At 44.1% G+C, this 26,050-nt stretch overlaps 1 protein-coding gene across 6 annotated transcripts in view; it reads left to right on the top strand.

Moving 5' to 3' along the window:
- Positions 1-25,161, top strand: part of ACLY (ATP citrate lyase) — a 44,798-nt gene extending 19,637 nt beyond the window's left edge. For 3 of the 6 annotated variants that reach the window (XM_075123707.1, XM_075123704.1, XM_075123705.1), the window contains 25 exons: positions 288-478; positions 1,434-1,513; positions 2,308-2,438; positions 4,417-4,535; positions 5,815-5,951; positions 6,521-6,582; positions 7,313-7,430; positions 7,585-7,739; positions 9,052-9,142; positions 10,507-10,536; positions 12,348-12,489; positions 14,509-14,677; positions 15,298-15,402; positions 15,686-15,882; positions 16,079-16,160; positions 16,627-16,737; positions 17,391-17,518; positions 18,605-18,698; positions 19,424-19,578; positions 21,022-21,172; positions 22,167-22,310; positions 22,782-22,895; positions 23,442-23,524; positions 23,808-23,884; positions 24,283-25,161. In XM_075123707.1, the coding sequence (XP_074979808.1) occupies positions 288-478; positions 1,434-1,513; positions 2,308-2,438; positions 4,417-4,535; positions 5,815-5,951; positions 6,521-6,582; positions 7,313-7,430; positions 7,585-7,739; positions 9,052-9,142; positions 10,507-10,536; positions 12,348-12,489; positions 14,509-14,677; positions 15,298-15,402; positions 15,686-15,882; positions 16,079-16,160; positions 16,627-16,737; positions 17,391-17,518; positions 18,605-18,698; positions 19,424-19,578; positions 21,022-21,172; positions 22,167-22,310; positions 22,782-22,895; positions 23,442-23,524; positions 23,808-23,884; positions 24,283-24,377 (2,961 nt within the window). In that variant the 3' untranslated portion in view covers positions 24,378-25,161. Of the gene's footprint in view, positions 1-287; positions 479-1,433; positions 1,514-2,307; positions 2,443-4,416; positions 4,536-5,814; positions 5,952-6,520; positions 6,583-7,312; positions 7,431-7,584; positions 7,740-9,051; positions 9,143-10,506; positions 10,537-12,347; positions 12,490-14,508; positions 14,678-15,297; positions 15,403-15,685; positions 15,883-16,078; positions 16,161-16,626; positions 16,738-17,390; positions 17,519-18,604; positions 18,699-19,423; positions 19,579-21,021; positions 21,173-22,166; positions 22,311-22,781; positions 22,896-23,441; positions 23,525-23,807; positions 23,885-24,282 lie in introns of all 6 variants that reach the window. The other 3 variants (XM_075123708.1, XM_075123706.1, XM_048829929.2) reach the window with 2 other exon arrangements.
- The last annotated feature ends 889 nt before the right edge of the window (positions 25,162-26,050 follow it).

The following is a 26,050-nucleotide window of genomic DNA, read 5'->3' as shown; positions in this document are numbered from 1 at the left end:
AACTACAGGTCCTGGGATATGATATGCCCAGTGGAAGCTGTTGTGATCAAACTGGAGCATCATGTGTTGGGACCTGAAGTCTCCCCAGACTGCCCCTCCATGCGCAGCCACGTAATAGTCTATAGAATTCCCTGGGATGCATTAAGAACGTCTCTGATGGACGCCAACTACTCCTGGGTTGGGTTTTTCAATGAGTTAACTTGGGCACCCCTGGAAATTTAGCTAAGCAGTGCCGTTGCTGGGTGTGACTTACTAGCGAATGTTCATCCCCCTGATCTGTGCCACAGGAAGAAGAGTTCTACGTGTGCATCTATGCTGCCCGCGAGGGGGACTACGTGCTCTTCCACCATCAAGGGGGTGTGGACGTGGGAGATGTTGATGCCAAAGCTCAGAAGCTCTTGGTGAGGGTGGATGAAAAGCTCAGTGCATCCGATGTGAAAAAACATCTCCTGGTGCACGCGCTGGAGGAGAAGAAAGAGTAAGCAGGAATATAATTCTACATCCTATATGCCCCCAGTCCCAGTGTTCTGTATGTCAACTCTCCTTCCCAAAAGCTCTCACGTTTCAGTGGAGTTGATCCTCATTTTTCTCCATGAATGTTCCTCTATGGCTTATGAGTATGGGCAGGAATGTGCAACACATCCCAAACAATCTAAATTCCTTGGGGTTGTCTGTTTCCTGTTGAGCTGCAAAAGGCATATTTTACATTCAGCCCAAGGACAGCCCTTTTCCCCCCATGATTCTTTATGTAAGGGCAGGACAATTCCTGGAGTCTGATTGCTATGTCTTGCAGGGCTTGTAAAACTACTTGAATCCAGTAGTTGGTGGCTGATTATGGAAAGGTATGATTCCTTGTCCTAGGTGAGCTACTTGAGATTTTATAGCCTCTTGATATTAAAAGCTTATTTCAGATTGATCTGCAGATTTCAAAGCTAACTATTAACTTTCTAGTTAAAGATGATGCAGATAACTAATCTCATATTTCATTATTTGGAAACACAATTGCTGAAGGCCTTCTTTTGAGATGCACCTCATCAGGCTCTTAGATCTACTCTTGTTCACTCCAGTCTTTCCTTTCTCTGGCTAATGGGCCTTGAAGTTGAGTTCTGACAAAAGATGCACATCTGACAGATTTCTGCCTCCTAATGAGATTAAACCAGATGGAAACATCAGATGAGTCTTGAGACGATAACATTTTCTCTGCAGTTGGTTTTTTTTTTAGTGGGGGTTTAATTAAGTTGAGTCATCTGGGTCCTGACCTCTGAGTCATTACCCAGACATCTTCCCTTGAAAATGAATGTGAATGAAAGAAATTGATAGGAGGTAGGATCTCCACAGACAAAGATGATGATAAAGGAACTGGGACAGGCTCTTCTATATCTGTTATCTGTCTACCTGCTCTAATTAATTTATGTATTTTAATTTTTGTGCAGTGTCCTGGCTAGCTTCATATCTGGCCTTTTCAACCTTTACGAAGACTTGTATTTCACGTACCTGGAGATAAATCCACTAGGTAACTCTGATGTCTTGGGGAGAGGGTAGAAGAATCACTGCAGGGTTGCTTTGTTTTAACAGTGATATTTTGTTCATCTTTCCATGTTCTACACAGGTCAAAGTAATACCTAAGCAAAAGTGATACAAAAAAATGCACAGGCTTTCTATGAGTAGTTAATTATATACATCTGAGATACAGACTGTATACTGCATGTGTTAGTTTCTAGCAGTATAATTGGCTGAGGCAAATAGAAAGTTTTGTTGGGTGAATCTTAGGTAAAGTCAGGGCCCTACACAGGAGGGAATCTGATCATTTTCAGAAGATGTCTCTAGTGATGTAATTGGCCTGGTTTGGCTATAGAATACTCTGAATGGCTTTAAAGAAAGCAGTGGAAAGATCCCTGCATGTTAAATTCTGTGCAAGCAGACTGCAGTTTTCATACAGGTTTTTAAAATTCTCTGTAGATTTTGGTGTACTAATGTGTGTTCCTGATGGGTAACTTGTACCCATCAGGGCAAGGTGGTCTGTGTATCAAACAGACACTCAGAATTTTGTGGTGTCCATTTGCCATGGATAGTAGAATTAGACCCTTCCTCTCCCCCCTGCCAAAAAAAAGGGGGTGGACTTTGAGATGGCTCTCTATAGAGGTGACCTTCACCAAAAGTCAATAATATAAAGAGAAAATCAAAGAGGCCACCGCTCCTAATATAGAAAGCATCACAAAATATCCAGTTATTGGGGAATCCATATTGTTAATCCATGCAAAAGGATGTACAAGCAAAAGACTAACTCTGGTGTATCTCTTAATACAGTCGTGACTAAAGATGGCGTCTATGTTCTGGATTTGGCTGCAAAGATTGACGCTACTGCTGACTACGTCTGCAAAGTGAAATGGGGGGATGTGGAGTTCCCCCCACCCTTTGGCAGAGAGGCTTATCCAGAGGCAAGTAAAGAATCCACCATTGCACAGTTAATGAGAAACCATTCTCCATATACATAGGTCAAAGTGTGCATGACACAGATGGGGCTTCCCTTTCTTATACAGCCTTGTCACCATAGTTCATGGTTTCTGACAAAGATGACCTGGTAAATACTAGATGTGGCCCATAGCTCATGGTAGTACTTACTTTGTTGTTCACATAATGCCCAGTAATAGTACTCTTAGCTATAGCCATTTTTCATCATTACATGGATCTTCCTTGGGCTGCTCTTCTCTTCTCTCTCATTTAGAATTTTTACCTTCCTTACTAACTGGAGGATCAAATTTAACTGCATTGAATTAAATGGCAGGTATGCTACTGTGTGTGGTGGGGTTTTTGTGTATTTTAATACTGTGCAAGTGTTGTCTGTGTTGGAAGGAAAGCCCCTGCCATGTTAGCTAACCATAGCTGTTTGCTGTGCCGCCATATGCTGATGGTGCTTCTAGAGTCAATGGTCACTCAGCATTTCTGTTTATAATCCTCACACACACACACTCAGGATTTATAACTTGTGCAAAATCTCTCTGGGCTGAAGTTTGATGTGTTGATCCAAGAAGAGAATTTTCGTCTATCAGGCTTTGAAATAAAATATTACCTCTGAAACCAGTTGCTGGCCTGTGAAATCAAGAACAAGAAAAAATTGGGTAGGATTTTTCAAGTACCTTAGGAATACAAATTTCATTGAAGTCAACAGAACTTGTGCTTTGAAATTACTTAGGCACTTCTAAAAATCCTACTCCATTTAGAGAGCTACCAGCAGCACCCGAGATCGTTGAGTGTGGTGCGCACACACTAATTATTATGCAAAAACTTCTTTCAGATGTTTGGGCTGGCACTTCTGGAAGACTTGTCTGTCGTGCAGACCATTCATTTTAATAATCCTAATGATGCTTAAATTGGGAAAGGTTTTTTGTAATATGGCCAAGAAATCCATTTAGTTATTTCCCCTGCCATGTAACTTGCTGGGTGCCAACACTTAACTCAATTTGCTCTTTAATGGATTTGTTTAATTTCAGGCTGTCTGAATCGTCCCCCTGCAAGTCACTCTGAAGGTTATTACGTCTCTATGCTCATTGAGAATGTTAATGAACTCTAATTACAGTGCTTAACATGCCTGGTAAAAGAACACAATAGCGAGCCAAATGATGGCTCTTCTCCGTGATTAGATCTCTGGCTGCAGCTTAGTTAGAAAGTTTATAACTAAGGGTGCTTTGGTACCATCCTTTCCCTACTTTACATCACTGAAGGTCAGCGGAGAGATTTTGAAACAGTGGAGTTCGGCGTAAAGGACTGTTTGGGGAAACGTTTCCCCAATTGAGGCATGTGGGGACATGGAACCTGGGAGCTTTCAAAATTGAACATGGGCAGCAAAGTAAAATTCCCATCTTGAAGTGACAGAACAAATACAGACAGAAATTTAAACCGTGGTGCAGCCCAGTCAAGTTATAACTGGCTCTACATGACACTCGCAAAGGCTCTTTACCTACAGATGGGTGGTCTTAACTCCTACATGGTCAGGAGGAACGTGTCCAGTAACGAGACATTTTAAAACTGGACTGGACAAAGCCCAGGAGATCATATGGTAGAGAACAGCCTTGCCCTGCTTCTAAGGGGACAGGGTTAGATGAAACTGAGTAGCTTTCTTCCACTTCTGATTTCTAGGTTTCTGGATAGAAATACAAATAGATGGGTGTTGCCAAAGTAGGTGACTAACTGTAGCCTGGTGTCAACAACAAGAATTAAAAGGCACTAGGACATATGTGGTGGGCCTGACTTTCTGAAGTTCTGAGCACACACAATTTCAGTTTAAGTTAAGGGGAGCTGCAGGGGCTCAGCACCTCTGGAAATCAGGCCCAGTCTCCCTAACCCAGCCTGCTCCACAAGGAGTGCTGTCCTCTACCAAAAAAGGGGGGGACTTCCAAAACGTTTGTCTGTCTGCAGGAAGCCTATATCGCTGATCTGGACGCAAAGAGCGGAGCCAGCTTGAAACTGACTCTTCTCAACCCCAAGGGGAGGATCTGGACGATGGTGGCTGGAGGAGGCGCATCTGTGGTCTATAGGTACCAAGCACATGTTTCTATAGGGGACAGAGGACTCTAACCCTAGAGAGCTGCCATTGGAAAATAATTGATGGAGCTTTTGGAAAAAAGGGGTTTTCCCAGTGCGAGCAACTCCCAAGCCGTGTGTGCTTGGGAGTAGGGGTGGCTAGAAAACAAGAAATCAGTTTTATGAAAAATTTTGAGGTTTTTACAACCAAGGCCTGTCACATTTTTTCACAAAAAGGTTTGAGAGAGACCGCAGAATAGCCAGTAGCCCTGTGGTTAGGGCACTCATTTGGGATATGGGAGATCCATGCTTAAGTGCCCAGTCTACCTGAGTGAGATGAGGGAATTAAAGCTGGGTCTCCCAAATCACAAGTGAGTGCCTAACGCTGTGCTATTGGCTATTCTGCGGCAGGTCTCTTCTTTTCTTTTCTTTTTCTTTCTGATTTTGATCAGAAATTCTATCCTGGACCTGAGAAATCTTCCTGATAAAAACTTAGTTGAAACTGATGCATTTCATCGAAACCTAAACTTTTTGTGGAATTAACATTTTCCAGTGAAAAAAGTTTTGTTGGAAAAACTCCTAACTAGCTGTATTTGGGTCCTGTTTAGAGCCAGGACCAGCTGCCATGAGGCATCCCCTTTCAGGGTGCAATATGTTTGTGTCCTTGTTACATACCAAATACAACTTAATTCGGGGAGGTAGGTAAACCTATGAAGCGTGCTTTAAGCAGTGCTCTCAGGAGAGGAATCCAAACCCAACTTAAAGGACTGCCCCCTGGCCACCTCCCCATGGCCTTCTTCAAAACCTCTCTTCCCATCTCCAGCTTGAGGAATGCAGTCTTGGCTGAGGCAATCTCTAGCATGCTCCTAGATGTTGCTGAGGAGCCTCCAGCACCTCCCAGACTCTGCTAGGGCTTTTCTGATCTCTGCCTGGTTGTGAAGTACATTTCCTCTGTGTTTTGGAAGGGAAGAAGCTAGTTGAATGTTATGTTTAAAGCAGTGACTTCCTCGTGGTGGTCATTGGTTTATTTTGTTTTGTCTTCTGTCCCACAGCCTCTCATCTCAAAGGGCTTCCCCTCGCCTCTGGGAAATGTATTTCGGATTAATCATAGTAAGCGTCATGTGGAAAGCCTCTTTGTTTTCAGGATATAGTCTGGCCACTCTAACTCCTTCTGACCACCACCTCTACCCCTGCTTCCTCCACCTGAGTGTTTGTGAAGTATTATTAGGGCTTGTGAAGTGCTTTTGAAGAATATTTAGCATTTCCAAGTGATCTTTTGTGTCTTTCTTACAGTGACACCATTTGTGACCTGGGGGGTGTAAATGAACTGGCAAACTATGGGGAATACTCTGGAGCCCCTAGTGAGCAGCAGACCTACGACTATGCTAAGACCATTCTCTCCCTCATGACTCGGGAGAAGCACCCAGAGGGTAAGAAAGGACATCTGAGATTCTGACTCTAGAGATTGCAGTCAGATCTGTTACAGGAACTCTTCCAGAGCAGTCGAAGGAGCTCAGCTATCCAGTTGTAGCAGCAAAAACACTGAACAGATTTGAGCTGCTATCATGTTTGGGTGTCTGAACAGCTTACTGAGCTGTGGCATAGCCTCCCAAAGCAAGCAGTAGAAGCTCCATCACATGGGATGTTCAAAACATTAGACAATGTCTTATTGTGGCCTGTTAGGATGGATGATTGGCACCTAATGGGTCTCCTCCCATGAAAGTTAGAGATGACAAAAGCCAGTATCTATGGAATGGTAAATGATACAAGTTTGGACCATCTGGCTCTTATCAGAAAACTTTTTGCTTCGCTATTGCAGGCACAAATCCCATTTCTTAACAAACATCTCCCATACTCTGGCTAGCCATTCTGTACAGGGCTGTGGTTAGCAGCCAGAACTGAGAGACCCTTTGGCTGTCTCTGCCACCTCCTAAGCAGCTTAACACTTAAGTGTCCTGCCAGTGTTCTAACAGCTGTTTGTTTGTTCTTTTTCCCTAAGGCAAAATCCTGATAATTGGAGGCAGCATTGCTAACTTCACCAACGTGGCAGCCACCTTTAAGGTACCATATGATTCTGAAACACGAGGAAATGTGTATCCTGTTGGGTATCATCAACACACATCCATACTCCCAACTGGTCTTTTTGGCAGTCTCAGCAGAGAGACTAAGGACTGAGTAATTTCCCTCTGCTCCACAGACACTATCTGGACCGGGGTTGGAATATGTGTTGGGGAGGGAGGCTACATGATGTGATTCTTGCATTGCTTATGCAGTACTATTTCCAAGAGTACTTAATTCACTCGGCAGAGTGAAGGAAAGGCTGCACAGAGGACCCAGGTGTGATGCCTAGTCTCTCACTCCCTGGGCCGGCAGGAGTTCAGAATTAATGCTCTGCACCGTAGCACATTAGACCCTATTCAAAAAGAAAAGGAGTACTTGTGGCACCTTAGAGACTAACAAATTTATTTGAGCATAAGCTTTCGTGAGCTATAGCTCACTAACACCGCTGCTACTCTGAAACCTATGCAAACCCCAGTCTCTCATGCCCCAGTATAGACAGGATTGACAGGCACTGCAGAAACAAGCCACTTGGGAAGATGTTCAAAAGTGCCCCCTTCTGGCCAGTTATGGAGTGTCTCATGGACTCTGATCCAATACAACGGTAACTGTGGTTTTCAAAGACTTGGAGTATAAAGCAGGAGAAGGTGTTCTGAATTCCAAGAGGGATGTGGAAGGTGGGAGAGAGAGGACCTCTCTCTCCACTAACAGACACCCATATGTTCTGTTTTAGGGTATTGTGAGAGCCATTAAGGATTACCAGGGCCCTTTGAAAGAGCATGGGGTGAGGATCTTTGTGCGGAGAGGAGGCCCTAACTACCAGGAAGGGTTGCGTGTCATGGGTGAAGTCGGTAAGGAAACTCAACCAACCACTTAAGCTTCATTTACTTTGTCATTTTCTTGTTTCTGTTTTTCTTTCTTCAAACCTTGACACTTGGCCTCATTGGAGAATCAGTTGGGTCTTTTTCCCTAGCCTGATTAGGTTTTGTGTGTACTTGTGTGCAGGAAAAACCACCGGGATCCCAATCCATGTCTTTGGGACAGAGACCCACATGACAGCCATTGTAGGCATGGCGCTCGGCCAGCGACCTATACCTAATCAGCCTCCTGCAGCAGCCCACACTGCCAACTTCCTCCTCAATGCCAGCGGTAGCTCTTCTGTGAGTTTTCCAGCCACGGGGATCTTCTTTGTTCTTCTCAGTTTAAAGGAATCACTGTAAACCTTTTTTAGAAAATAGTGTGAGAAGAAGAATGACAGCAGGGCTCTAATCCCCCAGAGTCCAATGGAAGCTTCTTGCAGGGGACTTTCCTCTGTGGACTAGTCAGGTTTAATGCAATAAGACTTTCAGGGCTGGCTGTCCCCTTGCTTTTGCTGTCCTAGGCCATATCCATGCTGTGCTTGAAACGCTTTTGGCTACAACTTATTGTAATCTGTACAGCATGATCTGTCCAACACCAAAAGTAAATCTCTTCCCAGGGAACTCCTGGCAGCAGCAATCCTGATTAAATTCATATTCAGCTAACCCATATCACATTCCTTTAAGCACAGGGAGTTGGCTCTCTTAATAGAAGAAATGTGTCGGTTACAATTTCTTCTCTCGGATTGGGGTGCTTTTTGTCTTTCAGCCCTGAGAACATTGCCAGGGAAGCTTAATACATAGTTAAAATACTCTGCAATGCTCAGTAAACTAGAGTAGGTTGTCTCACTGTAGATCCATGCTCTGACTTTAATTTATTTTATGGTTTAAATCCAGTATTAAAAGAATTAGTTTTTTATGTGAAAAGTGACATTTTGTGCAATATGAACCTTTTTGCCTGCTGTAACATAGGGTATGATCCAAAGCCCACTTCAAGTCAATGGAAAGACTCCCAATGACTTCACGGGGCTTTCAATGGGGCTCCTACCAAATACAAACTAGCCCCATTTCACAGCTGGTGTGACTTCCTTGACCCATTTTTTTTCCCCACAAGCCTCGAATACAATCCAATAAAAAACTACTGAAAAATGTGGCATTACCTCTTGGGAACCCGTCTAATCCAGACTCCCAGATGTGTGGGGGTTTTACAGCCTGTGGAGTCCTGGCATTACTCTGCATTAGGCGTAAGAAAAGGCACAATTTAAACAAGGTTTGTGCCTGTTTCCACCCATCTAGCCAATCTTGCAGTGAATCCTCCTAATAACAAACTGGTGATGTCTCAAATGCAGGAATGTGATTTTCAGCACCAAATACAGTCTCCAGTGGGTCATCTTGCAGCTGGGGTGAATGCATCACTTAGAAACGCAGCCCCTTACTACCCTCCAGAGGTGGGGGTGGCATCTGAAACATTTGATTCCAAAATTAACTTTCCTCCATTTTTTGTGGAGGATACACACTGCCAAAGTCCGTTGCTAGCTCTCAAGAAGTAGTGCATCAGGAAGCCCCATTCTGCTGTGTCCTCTCTTGCTGACCCTGCTCCTGGGTTCTCTTTCAGACACCAGCACCAAGCAGAACTGCCTCGTTTTCTGAGTGCAAACCTGATGGGATTGTTCCAGCCAAGAAAGCAAAGCCCACGACTCCCCCTGGTAAGCCTGGGGTTCTGATGGATCGTGAACAGCACTGCTTTCTCACCCTTCCTTCTCTGGCTGCCAGTTGTTGCAGGAGTGAGTCCCAGTGCCTACTCTTGCCCTCCACCACGTTCCAGCCTGGCATAGGGGAGGACAGTCTTTGCTACCCGTATTTGTGGATAATGAGCAAGAATCTTGCTGTAGCTTGGATGTAGCTGTTTTTTAATAGTTGTCACTTCGAGTCCCCCTAGATTATAAAAGATGAGTCAGAGTTGTCTTTGACTCAGGATGTGTCCTCCCGGGGAAATAGCTAAACTTGAGAATTCCAGCTTTTTCAGCTCATGTTACATAGGTGTAGCCAAGAAGTAGAATATTCTCCAGGTTGGTAGGGGTTGGGTTTTTTGTTTTGGTTTTTTGTTTTTTCTTTTTGGATGTGCTCAGATAGTAGGCTGTTGAAGGCCACATAAGTACCTAGAAAGATATTCCCTGCATATGGATCTTCCTGGACTAATGCCATTTGCATGTTTGTTGAAAACCTTGCTAGTGCAATAGAGGTCATGGCCTAGTTCATGAATCTGATAACATCATGGGTTTTCATTATGTTTTTCAAGGTTTCTTAATTCAGACATCTGGGAACTCTCTCTGGCTTGACACTATAGTTTTGGACATACTTGTTAGAAACTTCTGCAGAGAAGGGCTTGGCTTATGACTGGAAGCTAATAGCAGAGTTGGGGATAGGGAGCTGGTTTGTGAAAGACGGTCAGATTCTTGGTTTTCTTCCTCAAATTTGAAGGAGATGCTGACCTTATGTATGTACAGAAAAGTGAATTATTTTGGTGAGACTAAGTGCTGTTCCTAGTAGGCCAGATCACAAGAGCCAGGACTGCTATCATAGTTAGTACTAGCTGGAAATTCTATGGGCAATCGTAGCAAAGAGGTTGAAAATTAAATGGATTGTGGAGACTGTAACGTGTCTTATAATGCTGAGGGCTGCGCTGCTTGAGCCTGAAATATATCCACATTGGGCTGAGCAAAGATTCTTGGGTGGTGAAATTACAACTTTGATCACCAGTTATCTGGAAGGCAGATGTTTTGACTTCAGTTCTTTGGAGCTGCTGGTATCATGTCTTATCGCATTGGGGCAACCTAGCAATTTTTTGTTAATATGCTTATTTTCCTCTGTATTTTTAAAACACTCCATCTAGTGTGCCCTCTTGCTTTTTCAGCGTTTGCTGTTAATGAAAAAGCTCTGTGCGGGTCAGGGAGGGCACAATCTAACCAACTCACCAGGCACCCTGATGGGCTGTCAGGGCTGACAACAGCCAGAGTTCTCTGTTCCATCAGTTGTCATATTGTTGCATTGGTGATTCTCTCTTTAACAGATTCAGCCCCAGCTTCAAGACCTGTGCAAGGTAGGACACGTGTGACTAGCTGAATGTGTCTCGCCTTGCTGACAGCTGACTTTTTTTTTTCCTTCCCCTCCATTTTCTCTCTCCAAAAGTTTGCAGTGTTGCCTGGCCCTGCACCTCTTCCCCTCCCCGCTCCCATGCAGCCTCTGTAGCACAGCACCACTCTAACTTTTCAGCTGTTTTTGAAACGCAGATCTGATGCTCATTTGTTCCAGGGGCGGTTGTCTTATGGGGGGCGGGGACAAATTTCAGGCCAAAAGAAGAGAGCTTATTAGGGGGAAGATGTGAATGAATGAGCAGTTGCCTGGTTTAATGCGGGCACACTGCAAAAGGTTTGATTCTCTTAAAAACCCAGATATTATTAGGAAGATTTTGATGTTTATTTTACTGAGAATCGGGTACTAGTGTGTTTTTTTAAAAAAAACAACACATTTTATTTGTATGCTTAAATGGGTGCATAGTAATGCAGATACCATCTGTCTGTGTTTGTGATTCATGCAAAGTGCAGAGGACAATCTTTTGGATCAACCCCAAGTTGTGGTGGCTTCACATTTAAGCATGGGCTTAGTTCTTACTGAAGTCACGGGACTTAAGCATGTTTCTAAGCCCTTTGCTGAATGAGGATGGACTGCTGGGTCAGGGCCTAACTGAAGTTAGAAACGATTGCCGTAATATGGCCCCCGCGCCTTGCTGCTATGCCTAGCTCCACTGTCTCATGGCAGTGACAGCAAAGACTTCAGAGTTCTAATTCTGGCTCTGCTGCTGACCTGCTGTGTGGCCTCAACTAAGTCACATTAGCTCTCTGGGCTTCTGTCCCTGTTTCATGAAGGGTGGTAATGACACCTCCTGGAGTATCCTGGAGAAATATAAAGACACAAATGCCAAGGATTTTTTTGTTTTCGGACCAGAATTGTTTTGAGATGTGAGCTAAGAGCAACCAGTCTGAATTAGCAGTCTGTATGCTCATGGGGATGGGGAAAATTGTGAATTTAACAAAAGGAGCAGGGTGGTATCTTATAATGCAGGTAAATAGCATTAAGGATTCTACAAAGCCAGAAAGAACCAAGCTGGGTTTTCAGTTCCAGGCTGTCAGGCGTTGCTGCTGAGGAAGAATCTTCAGACTTTTAGTTTGGAGTTTGAGGAACCCAAAATGTCACTTCTAGCAAAGAGTCCATCCTCACTCGCTACAGAGCTGCCTTTTCAATGAGTTTGGTCCCAGAAGCCAGGTTCTGTCACCTTTACATTCCTGGGACAGTCAGTCACCTCTTGGATTCTGATCTCCAAACAGAACTGAAAACCTAGGCTGAGTTTTGTGAATCTCCTTTGCTTTGTTCCTTGTTTCCTGCTTTTTCCTCCCCATTTCCTGCTCTCCCACTTTGAAAACTCAGTCGATGGGAAGTCCAGCCCCTGTGGCCCTCTTAGGTCACAGGTCACATGCAAAATATGGGCTTCAGAACGATGCATTTGAGCTCTCTTCAGCTCCATAGAATAAATCTATAAATCCAGTTTGCGGGGGAATGGCTGGTATATTTGGGAGCATGGGAGAAGGAAGCAGTTTTACCTCTTCCTCCTCTCCCCTGTTTGTGAAGCTGAAGTGTGGCTATTCTATTGAAAACTCTTGGAAAGGCTGCTTCAGCTGCAGTTTCATCTTTCTCTTGGATGATGTGTCTGCTACTTCCTGCAATGCAGCCCATGGGTTCGGCGTGGGGGAAGTCGCTGAATGTGGAAACTTCTCAGCAGTTGTGTGTATAAAGTGCTGCATTACAGCTTTTGGGCACAGATTTATGTGTGGGGGTTGGTTTTTCTTCGGACAGGTAAAGCCACGACCCTGTTCAGCTGTCACACCAAGGCTATCGTTTGGGGGATGCAGACACGAGCGGTGCAGGGCATGCTGGACTTTGATTATATCTGCTCCAGGGATGAGCCTTCGGTCACTGCCATGGTTTATCCATTCACGTAAGTGTCCTGTATCCACCATGTAGTTTTTCTGACTTCCCTTATCTCCCTTCTCTGATCTGTCCGCTGGCTTTCTCCCCTTCAAGCTCCCTTTTTATTTCTCAAGTCTCTGCCCACCTCCATCCCACCCTATATCTATGATAATACATTCTCCTACGCTCCAACCTGCCACCTAAGTGGTTTTCCCAACTACTCCCTCTGTCTCCCTTGCCACTCTTTACTATAGGCCATGTCTGTGAAATGGCTTGGAACAACCCCACAGTTCATGTTCACCAGGTTCCATCTCTCTCTTTCAAAGAATTCCCAAATGTACAATGGCCACGCTACACTGGAATGTAGGAACTACCACACCATATAAGACTACTGGTCCATCTAGCCTAGGGTCCTGTCTTTGAGTGTGGCTCTTTGTCTCCTTTAAGCTTTCTTTGGGGCAGGAACATGCAGTTCCTTTAGCCTGACATCATGAACACTTAGTGCCTTATTTATAATTTTCTTTTTTAATCCATTGACCTTAGTGTTGAATCCAGCATCCGGGATTTGTTTAAAATTTCCTGGGATCCTTCAGATGCTTCACCAGTCAAACCAGAAGTGCCAGACATTGCTTTGTTCGTTCTGCATCTTGTATAGCTTAAACTCTGGACCAGAGTGTTTCCCAGCTATATTTGTAAGCGACCTAGCACAATGGGGTCCCAATCCTCATTGGGACTTTTGGATGTAATCATGATAATTAATCCTGCAGACCTTGTTTAATCTTTTTCAACTGTGCTACATCTGCGTGGCTCCCTGTAGGATGTGGCTTTTCTGGTGCATGGTGCTGACATGCTGCCTAAGCTGCTGAGTCCTCCGACTGAATTGCACCTAGGAGGGGCTTTCTCCTGGAGGGAGGGAGGGAGATGTGACAAACTCTTCACTGAGCAGGGTGGGTGGCAAGGAAGAGAATGAGTGGCTGTTGATCTGTTTGTCTGAGAAAGCTCCCTTAAGGGTTGTTTGCTGCTGTTTTGTTTTGTTTTTTTTTCTACGAATCTGATATGAGGAGTACATATCACTGTCCTTCAGTGAATTCCTCCTCCACCCTTTGTCAATCAGACACTCCACAGTGTCAGTTTTAGACTTTGATCATGAGGATTATATCTCTGGAATCCCTTCTGGGTGAGAAGCACTTTATACACTCTAAATGCAGGCATAGCGTCGCTTTCTGCTGAAATGCAGCCACTTGAAACTTGGCAGCTGTTATGAGGAAGCGGCAATGTGGCAGCAAAGTTTAAGACCAGAAATGAAGATGTATCCTGTACCTAACTGAGTCTGCAGGGGGAATTTAGGTTGGGAAAATGTAATGGCCAGAGGTGGAATTTGGCCAAGACGCTCAGGATCTTTAACTCCCAGCGTGATCCGTACCACTTGGTTCAGCAATCTGATTCCAGCTGTACAATTTGTCTTGATTGCAGAGAATGACCTCTCTGAATGAAGCTTTTACTGGGGTGCATCTCCTTGTTGTGTCTGGGTGGTAAAATTCCCCTTTCATGGAATGGAAATTTAGCCAACCCTCACTCTGCCACCGTGTTTGTCAGCATGAGGATGCCAGTGCCATGTGCTCTCTTCCAATTCCCCATTCCTTCTGACTTGTATTTGTCAAATAGCCATTAACACATCATTTCTAAATGTGTCTTTATTTATTGTTTCTTTACCTTGCTTTGTCTATCCAGCTTCTGGCAGAATTGAGATCCTGTTTGCTAACTTCACTGTGGAGCTTATCATCCTTGCTAGGTGATCCTGCTTTCCTTTACCCTCTCTGTCCCGTCAATCCAGCTTCCTCCATATGCTTCTCTGTTTTATACACTGCACACCTGCCTGCTATTGGCTCTTACTACCTTTTACCTCTCTCCTGAGATCTGAAAAGCCAACCTGACCGTGTCTGGGAACTGTGTTTTGCTGACACATTCCTGTGCCTGCAGCACTGTGTAGCCATGTCTCTTTGCAGCAGTGTGAATGATCAGGTCTGTCTCATCTTGGTGTTCATAGTGGCGATCACAAGCAGAAATTCTATTGGGGCCACAAGGAAATCCTGATCCCTGTTTTCAAAAACATGTCTGATGCCATGAGGAAGCACCCAGAAGTAGATGTGCTGATCAACTTTGCATCTCTACGGTCTGCTTATGACAGTACTATCGAGACCATGAACTTTCCACAGGTGAGTGGGGAATCAGCAGAGGTCCAAGCAGTAGAGGATGCTCAGGCTGATAATACCAGGGAGACACTATTTTAGAACCACAGTGTTAGCAGAGTGTTTTGAGGTCCATGAAGAACTCAGCTAAGTCTGTGAGCTGTAGAAGGGGTACCAAGGGCGTAGGACAACTTTTTGACTAGTGCTGTATTACAGAGCTATGTCTTTAATGGATTTTTGAGGCATGTGGAATAGGGAGTCAGCTCCCATCTGCCTGGTGAGGACGACTAGATTGGACTGGACTCTTCCTTTAGGATATAACAGCACTACTCTTTAATTGAAGAATGGCGGGGATAGCTCTTGAACAATGCTACTGGTGTCTTCACAGCATTATCATCCCAGGCTGTTCCCGGGACTCAAAACTGGGCCCTTTCACAAGATAGCACCCAGCACTAACAACTAGACAGCTCAGCTGTGCGCTCTGAGAAACGCTTGATCTTGCTGTGGCCAGTGTTGTTGTGGCCAGTGTTGTGTTATAGAGCGTTCTTACCTTAAATAATTCCGTCTGCTGCCTTCCCTAGAATTTGTCAAGCTGTTAACTGCTGGAAGTTACTGAGTGAGTGTGTTTTCTCTATCTTGTGCTGCAGATCCGCACCATTGCCATCATTGCCGAAGGCATTCCAGAGGCACTGACACGCAAACTAATCAAGACTGCTGACAAGAAAGGGGTTACTATAATTGGGCCTGCGACTGTAAGAAATCCGCTATGGCGCTTCCTGCCCACGCTCCTTCATACTTGTTTTCAGATCCGTTTTCCTTACGGGGGAAAAATATACATTAGAATCTATTTCAAATTCTTGTTTGTAATATACTATAAAGCACAGAGTCGTTCCCAGTTTGAAGGTCGTTATGAAGCAAGCAATTCTATTGCTGCCTTCCTGGCAGAAGCAGCCTGCTCTGCAGACATGTCTGTATGCTGCTCAGCTTCCATGTGTGTTTATGAAGGGCCTGACTCTTTCTTCCCTCTTCCTGTAGGTTGGTGGGATCAAACCTGGATGCTTTAAAATAGGCAACACGGGGGGTATGTTGGATAATATCCTGGCATCAAAACTCTACCGGCCTGGCAGTGTGGCCTATGTTTCCCGCTCTGGAGGAATGTCCAATGAGCTCAACAACATAATCTCTAGAACCACAGATGGGGTCTATGAAGGTGTGGCTATTGGCGGGGACAGGTGGGAACATGTCTTTGTTTCTTCCAGTGCCTGACTCAAAAACATCCTGGGTCTTTTAAAAGTTGTTGGGTTTTTTGTTTTGTTTGTTTTTTTTTCATGTTTTTAATTAACCTTCCTCTTCTCAGAAACATTTTGTATGAAATTTTAAAATAAATAAAAGCTCAACTTCCTTTCACTTCCCCTCTACTCCACCCAGATATCCTGGATCAACTTTCATGGACCATGTATTACGCTATCAGGACACACCGGGCGTGAAAATGATTGTGGTGCTGGGGGAGGTGAGTTAAACCCATCTGCTCCTCTGGCCAAACGTTCTCTGGAAACTTTGTTTCTTTGTAATACAAGTTCTTACAGCCTTGGGTGAGAGATAGCTGAATCAGCTATAGGAACGTCCAATAATGATTGCAGATGCGCTGTTCATCTTAGTAGCAGATGTCTCTTTCATCTTCGTGTTGAAAGAGTGAATCTTCTCATGTTCCTTTTTTGAAATACTGCTTCACAGTAGGAACATCGAGCCCAGAATAGGCCCTCAGAGTCCTTTCCTTTTATTTAAAAAAAAAAAAAGCTATTTCTGGAGTTTAAGGGAGGCTTGATTTTTATTTTACAAGCATGTGGCTCTGTGTGTATGAGATGTGGCAAAAAAGGGGATTTCACTTAGAAATATTGCCCTGCTTTTAAAAACTGACTTCTACAGAAGTACATAAGCTTGAACCCAGTCAAGCTACTCTTTGTTTCTCTTTGCAGATTGGAGGCACAGAAGAGTACAAGATCAGCAGGGGTGTTAAAGAGGGCCGCATCACTAAGCCTGTTGTCTGCTGGTGCATTGGTACTTGTGCCACAATGTTCTCTTCAGAGGTATGTGCATAGACTGTGCGTGTAAAATATGCACACTTGGGAAGGGGGGGTCACTTCCTTGCATTGCACCCAAACCTTTCCAGACGTCTGTCGTCATTAGCAGTCTGCATGCATGGATGTGGAAGTTAACAAATCCCTAAACGATAGTAGCATCCTATATTTCTGCAGTACATTTCATCCAGAAAGAGCCCAAAGGATTCTGCGCACACAGGGATTGCCGTGAATGTCCTGAGTTGGAATGTGGCAGCTGTTTAATGGCACATAATGGTGTACTTCAGTTTAGGGAAGGGGAATGAGGAAGATACAGCTTCCATGTAAAAATGCTGGGGGCAGGGATGTAGAGGAAAAGAATGTAATTAGCCACACTGTAATAATATAGCTTCCAGATTAGATAATGCTTTGTGCTTTGGAGCATTAACAAGTGAGGGTTAGGGTCTCTGTGCTAGTGTTTGAAGTAATGAAGCTGAATAGAAAGTTGATAATGACCATGTGCATTACCACTTCTTCTCCAGTCAAGTTTGGTTTCCTTCCTAAAGCTTGTGGAGTTCCTTTTAGTCCACTGGTTATTAATCCAATATCTGGCTCTATTTTCTGACTCTTTATGAGCAATTAGATGACTGGATCTCTTGGTGCTTTCTCTCATCATTTAATAGGTGCAGTTCGGCCATGCGGGGGCTTGTGCAAACCAGGCTTCTGAAACTGCTGTTGCAAAGAACCAGGCCCTGAAAGAAGCTGGCGTATTTGTTCCCCAGAGTTTTGATGAGCTCGGAGATGTAATTCAGTAAGTGATATGAACAGGGCATCCTGAACATAGCGGTGTTTGCAGAGGATAGGAAACCACAGGGGTACTACCTCTTGTCAGGGTTCCTTCCCCACTCTGAACTCTAGAGGTACAGATGTGGAGACCTTCATGAAAGACCCCCTAAGCTTATTCTTACCAGCTTAGGTTAAAAACTTCCCAAGGTACAAACTTTGCCTTGTCTTTGAACAGTATGCTGCCACCACCAAGCGTTTTAAATAAAGAACAGGGAAAGAGCCCTCTTGGAGACGTCTTCCCCCAAAATATCCCCCCAACCCCTACACACCCCCTTCCTGGAGAGGCTGGAGAATAGTATCCTAACCAATTTGTTACAAAATCATCAAAGACCCAAACCCCTGGATCTTGGAACAATGGAAAAATCAGTCAGGTTCTTAAAAGAAGGCTTTTATTTAAAAAAAAAAAAAGTAAAAATCATCTCTGTAAAATCAGGATGGAAAATACTTTACAGGGTATTCAGATTCAAAACACAGAGGATCCCCCTCTGGGCAAAACCTTAAAGTTATAGAAAACAGGAATAAACCTCCCTCAACACAGGGAAAATTCACATAAAACAAAAGATAAACTAATCCGCCTTGCCTGGTTTACCTCTACTGTTTGCAATATTGGAGACTTGGATTAGGATGGGTTGGAGAAGATGGATTTCTGTCTGGCCTCTCTCAGTTCCAAGAGAGAACAACCACGTAAACAAAGAGCACAACACCCCCCCTCCCCCAAGATTTGAAAGTATCTTGGACCCTTATTGGTCCTTTTGGGTCAGGTGCCAGCCAGGTTAGCTGAGCTTCTTAACCCTTTACAGGTAACAGGATGCTGCCTCTGGCCAGGAGGGATTTTATAGCACTGTATACAGAAAGGTGGTTACCCTTCCCTTTATATTTGACACCTCTAAACTGGCAGGGGAGATGCGATAACCTTGCTTTGTGAAAACACTTCTATTCATACTAGGTCTTTCAATATATATCTGAATTTTGGACCAGAACTGCTTCTCTTGAGCCCCCTTAGAGAACTAAAAATGATCTGATGTCTGTCTCTTGTTCCCCCTCTGCCTAGGTCTGTGTATGAAGATCTCGTTTCCAAAGGAGTGATTGAACCGGCCCAGGAAGTGCCTCCCCCCACTGTACCAATGGACTATTCTTGGGCAAGGGTAGGTTGTGTATCTTGCCATCCAGTTTCTTGAGAGCCAGCTGGGATGTTTGCTGAGATTTCAGATGATAAAACTATCGTCTGAGGGAAGATAGTGGAAGGTATATGTGTCATGCCATCTGATGCTGTCCATGTACTACTTCAGTGATTCCCAGGTGAAGCAGAGGCACCAAAAGCTTCTCTGACCTACATTGCTGGAATTATCCATTAGGGCTCCCAGACTCTTCAACAATAGGTACTGCATGATGCCAAGGTAGTCATTCCACATTTTGCCACCAATGGCTTTGTCACCTGACAATCTGGTTACAGATGTTTCACTCCCAACAGCATGTATGCTGGGCCTGGGATTCTCATGACTTTAGCAGGGCAACGTTATACCAAGAAAATGCAGTGTGATGGAGCAACGTCTTGATGCTGGGATAATGCAGAGATCTTAAAGCATGGGCTCCATAATATTACCTGTAGAGCGGGGTATTGGGGAGTGTAGCTTCTATACCAGGTAGCAGATGACGCCAAAAAATGTAGGCAAGGCACTGTTAAGCTACCTTGTATTGGACTAGAGAAAAGAGATTTCCTCTTGGCTTGATTCAGGTACTGGATAAAGAGCAGTCACTGTCATTATTTGCAGAACAGTTTGGTTTGTTGGGGAGGGAGAGCCAGGGTGAAGGGTGTCCCTTATTTCTAAGCTGGATTGGATCAGTCTCATCTTTTTGTTCCATCCTTCAGGAGCTGGGTCTGATCCGGAAGCCAGCTTCTTTCATGACCAGTATCTGTGATGAGAGGGGCCAGGAGCTGATCTATGCTGGGATGCCTATCACCGAGGTCTTCAAAGAGGAAATGGGAATTGGCGGGGTCCTGGGCCTGCTCTGGTTTCAGAGGAGGTGAGGCTGCTCTTTGGATGCTCTTGACTCCTTTTGGCTTCAAACTTAGCTTGTGTAATAGGGATTAGGCACAGATGTAACTCAGTCTCTCCGTGGTCATAAGGAAATACCAATTGTACAGGAAATACGCTCCCAATATCTGCTCCCCTCTGAGAATATATGATACACTTCTCCGACTTTGAGGAGGGGGAATTCCACAAACATGGTGGAGCACTGAGGAAATCCCTTTGTGTTAGTTCTGTTACCCCTCTCTCTCGGCCCTGTTTTATGGCCACCATCCTTCAGCACAAAGAGACTGGACAGGGCTATCTGCAGAGCCTATAAAATGTGTTACCAACGTGCAGGGAACTTTCTGAATGGCAAAGATACTCCCACTCCTTGCCTGACCCCCAGCTGTGGGGGAACACACTTCCCACACAATACTCTCCTCCCTGGCTGGTCCAGGTGGCCAAGGAACTAAGAACGGGATGAGAACTTAATTTCCCACATAACAATATTGAGTGAAACCACTAGGCCACCAGGTCAGCCAACTCAATGTGCCTGCTGAATGATCCCAGGTTTAAGGGGATTTGGTGTTGCCAGGAATCTGGATGTGAATTGGAAATGTGCAGTTAAGATGTAAAAAATGCAAGTTTGGGGCCAGATTTTCAAAGGTGGGGACAATAGGTGGGCCCACAAAAATGGGCAAGTGCCCAGAGACACCTGAATTTGTTCATGTGTCTTTGTTGGCACACTTATTGCAACTTCCTCTAAAAATCATGTCCCTGCTGTGCAGTGCAGGAGATGTCACATGCAGTAATTCCCTCAAACACCATCCACTAACAGATAGTCATGGTAAAATAGTCTTACACAATTCCTTTTTCGTTCCAACACACGCAAGACAACCCCCACTAACACTTAGTGAATGCTCGTGAGTATGAGTGGATGTCCAAGGTGGCATCCATCAGCCTGTACGTTTGGACTCTGTGACACAGAGGTGTTAAATGCACTTGGTTTTCAGCTGTGGAGACCTAGGTTCAAATCTTGGCTTTAGCCCAGAGAGCCAATTCTATAATGAAACAGCTGTCCATAGGGGGAAAAGAAATTGCATAGTCCCTATTTCATTCACACCCCTTGGGTTTAAATCACTGATCAAATGGCCAGAACACTGCAGCCATTAGACTATCTGGGAAATATACCACTGTACAAAGCATTGAGTGCACTAAGCAGAGCTATAAAACCAGCTTTTTTTCTAGCAGGCTCAGATAATTCAGGGAGACTTTCTGGGCTCTGAGACCCAACATTAAGTATGATCCTGCATCTCCTTTCTAGCTCTCCCCTTGTTTTAGTGTGTGGATGGGAGAGAGCCTTATTATCTAGTATGAAATAGAGATGCATGGTCTGACCAGGTTGATTTCTTCTTATTAAGTAATGTCACCCATCTCTCTCTTTCCCATCCCCCAGGTTGCCAAAATATGCCTGTCACTTCATTGAGATGTGTTTGATGGTAACCGCCGATCACGGTCCTGCCGTATCGGGAGCCCACAACACCATTGTCTGTGCAAGAGCTGGGAAAGATCTGGTCTCTAGTCTCACCTCAGGCCTGCTCACTATTGTAAGCATTTCACATCTGATACATTGTCTTTCTCCTTACTATACAATCTGATTTTTACTTCCACTCCGTAGCAATAGTGACCTGGCAACAAGTCAGAACTTGGCATGACTTCTGTGCCATAGACAATCCTGAGAGCCCCGCTTACTCTTTCATCAGTTGTCCTCCCCTAATTACTCTGTCATTTATTAAAACCATTGGCTTTATGTTAAATCCAATACTAACGAGCAGTAGCTGGGGAAATACATTAATGAAACTGGATCATGTTAAAAGCCACTGGAAAATATTTGTGTGAATTGGATCCCTTCATCTCTAGGTCACTAGTTTAAATCAGAAGGGTAGTGACCAAAAGGTGACAGCTGTTTGACGTTCCTTTATGTGAAATGTGTTTTGGGTCTAGGTTTATTTTGTATTTGTTTTTGTCTGCATCACAAAAAAATATCATCACTATTAGCACTCACTGGCCCCTTTTTATTGGGCGTCTCAGGCTATGTCTACACTACTGTGGTAAGTCAACCTAAGTTAGGCAAGTCCAGCTGTGTGAATAACGTAGCTGGAGTCTATGTACCTTAGGTCAACTTTCTGCAGTGTCTACGCCGCGCTGGGTCACCAGGAGACACTCAAGCGGAGAGTCGTCTGCCATCCATTTAGCAGGTCTTCACTAGACTCACTAAATTGACCCTGGGTGCATCTATTGTCAGAGTGTCGTGGGATTGTGTAGACATAGCCTCAGAAGTGACCAAGAATTAAATGGGCCTTTTAATTTTATTTGCCTTTTTGTACCTAGAGGTAGGTCTCCTCTAGTTGTTTACAGTTGGCCAATGAATCCCAACTGGCTCTTTATCGTGGACTCCTACATAGTCTAATCCTGCTTTCACAATATCCCTGTTGTAGGTATGGGGGGTGCTATGGGAGAAGGGCTCTGGTTCATGCACCTATTGTAACATGCAACCGCAGAAATCTTTGCTGGAGTTCAACTTGTGTATGTTGGGCACAGGGAGACCGATTTGGTGGTGCATTGGATGCTGCAGCAAAGATGTTCAGTAAGGCCTTTGACAGTGGTATTATCCCTATGGAGTTCGTCAACAAGATGAAGAAAGAAGGGAAACTGATCATGGGCATTGGACACAGGGTCAAATCAGTAAGTAACTTACCTTATTTTAATAGCATGGGGCTTTTCTCCTCTGGGAGAGGAAAATGAATAGAAGAAAAAGCAAGTAGAGGAAGGATGGCAACTTTTAGAAGTGGTTTCTGGACTAATCCTTAAAATAAATCACGGACACGCTTCTGTTAGGCGGTATTTGGATACTCGGGTGATATGTCAGCAGTAGAGAGAGCAGTTCAGCATTAAGTAGTTACTTTGACAGCCCTTAACATTTTTCATCTCTTACAGTTCAGTATTTGGTCTTCTCCATTCACAGGTCTTACAAACTTAAAAATAAATAGATTTAATTTCTAAATTAAGTACATTTAAAAAAAAAGCTATAAGGACAAAATTTAATTACCTTGGCTGCAAACAAAGGGCGCATTTGAGTTGATAGGTACAGTAAGATGTGCACTCTTACATGCATGTCTGGCTGTTACTGCAAATAATGTGTTCTTAAACTTGCAGATAAATAACCCAGACATGAGAGTTCAAATTCTCAAGGACTACGTGAAGCAGCATTTTCCTGCTACCCCACTGCTGGACTATGCACTTGAAGTAGAAAAAATTACAACTTCCAAGGTAAAACACCCCCACTGCATTTTTGTTCTCTACTACCTTGAAGAAAAAAAAATCTTTCGGGGTCATTGTTGGAGTTTCGTTCCAGGTTTTTTAACTGGAGAGGGAGTAATGCATTGGTGCTCATAAAAGCCAGAGACACACAGCACCAGCTCGGAGCCAGGCACATCTACAGGATATGCTGTGGATGAAGTGAGCCTTACACACCAGGAGACCTTGCCAGCCAATGATAGCCCACAGCATTCTACAGAGCAGCCTGTGACTGCGCTCCTCATTTTAATAAGGAGACGTAGTCTACAGAGATGCTGGGTCTTAGCAGAAGTCGACCTTGAACTGGGTAGAGCCGCATCCAGATGAAGAGGGGGAAGTCCCCATCATTCAAATTGACTGTGGCTGTCAGGCAAATTGTCAGACTAGACCTCTGTGTTACAAAGTTTGGGTGCCCCTTATTGCATGCAGCCTCTAAAGCATACTAAGTAAGGCCCTTTGTGATTAAAGTTGCCAGATAAGTGCGAGTTACTAACAGTTAACATTTTTCACTTTCTTCAGAAACCAAATCTTATCCTGAATGTGGATGGCTTTATTGGAGTTGCCTTTGTTGATGTTCTCAGGAACTGTGGCTCCTTCACCCGGTAAATATTGACATATCTTCTCTAGCTGCTGTATGAAGTTGGGGAGAAAGGGTAAAATCCTGATGCCATTGATGTGATGTGAGTTTTCCCACTGCCATCCAATGGGGCCAGGATTTTATCTGACATTTGCAAGGCAAGGCACCCTGCTGTAGCCTGGCCTCTCTGCAAGGGGAAGATTTCCAGGAGAACTGGGCCTTGAATTTGCATTGGGGGTGGTTTAGAGCTGCTCTGAGAGCCATTGTACCAAGTACCCTGTTCCCAAAAATTTTGGTTTTTATTGCAGGGAAGAAGCCGATGAATATATTGATATCGGAGCCCTCAATGGCATCTTTGTGCTTGGCAGAAGTATGGGGTTCATTGGTAAGTTTTTCACATGCACCCAAAAGCCCTATTGTGATGTTCCCCATCATCACCACCAAAAGACAGCTCATACAAACCCCTTCATTTTTCACCCCAGTCCTGACTGCATGTGGTGCATCAGCCACACTTCCCACCCCAGGAGAATCTGCTGGGATCCTCTCAGTGCTGGGTTTTTTTAAGCTACTGGATGGGTAACTTCTGAACAATAGTTAGGATTCTCACCCATCCCCCTGGAGCTTGTAGTCATACCCTAAAATAGGAGTAACTGGATCTCATGCTTCAGGGTAGAAAATGATCACTTGTGGGGCCAGGAAGGGACCTAACAAGTTTCAAGGCAAGGTCAGTCTAGGAGGAATGGAAACTTTGATTGCTGCATGTAAAAATCACTTTCATTCCAGGACACTACCTGGATCAGAAGAGGCTGAAACAAGGTCTGTACCGTCACCCATGGGATGACATCTCCTATGTTCTACCAGAGCACATGACTATGTGATAGCCAGTAGCATTGCTTCAAAACAGAGAAGCAAGTTGCCTGCATGGAAAACAGTTACACGTGGGACTTAAATGAAAAGGCCATAGGTTTATAGAAATCAAGAACTACTGTGCATAGCAGCTGTTCTAGAAGCATAGAAACTGAAGCAAATAAAACCAAAAGTGTGATATTCCATATGCTACCTGCTGTATTTCATGCTTGGAAGCAGCTGAACTTTGTCTCTTCTCCCCTGCCTCTTTTAATTTTTCTACTTGTTTTATTTTGTGTGTTCTGACAAGATTTTAAGGTTTTGCGGGGGAGGGGTGTGTGTTTTGCTCATGGACACAGCTGCTTTTGACTTGAACTAGACATATTGGCTTGAAAATAAGCTGTAACCTTCCTGACAGAAGGAGGAACCAAAACCTGAAGAATATTGTTCCCCATCAGCTAGGAGTTGGGGTTCTCTTGTAGGTTGTTTTTCAGTTTTGTTTGCTCTGTGTTTGTCTCCATGGACAATAATACCTTGTGTAGTGGGACCATTGCTGATATAGCCAATGCCATTCAAACTCTGGTGTAGTAATTTAAAATGTAAAGTTGTAACACATACTCTTGGTAAAACTGTGAAACTACCTGTATTTACACAGCCACCATATTACTTACAGGAAATGCTGGCCCCCTACATTATCTACATATGCAAGATGCATATTCAGTGGGCCATTAATTATAGTCACTATAATTTCAGCATCCTACTTGTCTCTGTATTATTGTAACCTAACTTAAATAAACAATACGTTAATAATTTTTAGTTGGGTTTTGTATTTTCTCAGTGCTGGCACCTTGAGATTTGTTTGTACTGAATCTTACCTTATGCAGGGAAACAGAATACTTTAAAACACTGAGTAACCTGAATTGTGCAGATCTAGAATTTGTTTGTCTTCAGGTTTTCCTTTTTGAAGATCAGGCCTTCAGCATCTCCAGCTGGGCACCCCAAATCAGTAGCCACTTCTGAAAGTTTGGGCCTTAATGTGTAGCAAATGGCCAAAATCATACACACGACAAAAAAACTGCTAATATAAGTATCTGGATAAACTAGGCAGAAATGGGCAAGGTCTTACAGCATGAGTTAAAATGTGATTGGGGGGGGGGGGGGGGAGGAAGGTCAACATACCTTTCTGCAATTTGCTTAATTAAGGGACTTTAATATGTATAAACGCTCCAGTAACACTGCATGAAATTTGGGGTGCTTTATCATACTGCATTAATAATCCTAATGTCCAAAGTCATTTAGAGTAAGTCGAGCTGTAGCTGATGGTGACACAAGTAAACTCTCAACTCACCTGCATTATAAAGTAGATCCCAAAGACAGGAAAATTAGTGAATGCTTCATGCCATCCTAGTCAAGACCCTATGCTGCAAAATTCCCCAAGGGGGGGAGAGAGAGAGATTGAAAGGAGGAGAATATGGTTCAAAACTTCCCTGGGGCTTGATGGGCTGCGTGAGATTATGGGTAAATGTGTACTTGAGCTTTGCCAGGTGTGTACTGTAGGTAGGTAGCATTTGGCACAGATACAGCATGTGCTGTCTACACAACGGGATTCCCCCTTGCTGGGGAATCCGGTTTAAGATAGAGGTTCTCAGCGAGGGAGACCTATCCACTCACACTTGGGCAGGCTGTACCTTTTTGTGTAATATGA

This window comes from Caretta caretta, chromosome 27 (genome assembly GCF_965140235.1).
Source record: "Caretta caretta isolate rCarCar2 chromosome 27, rCarCar1.hap1, whole genome shotgun sequence".
Classification (NCBI taxonomy): domain Eukaryota; kingdom Metazoa; phylum Chordata; order Testudines; family Cheloniidae; genus Caretta; species Caretta caretta.
This window is presented reverse-complemented; position numbering and strand designations above follow the sequence as displayed.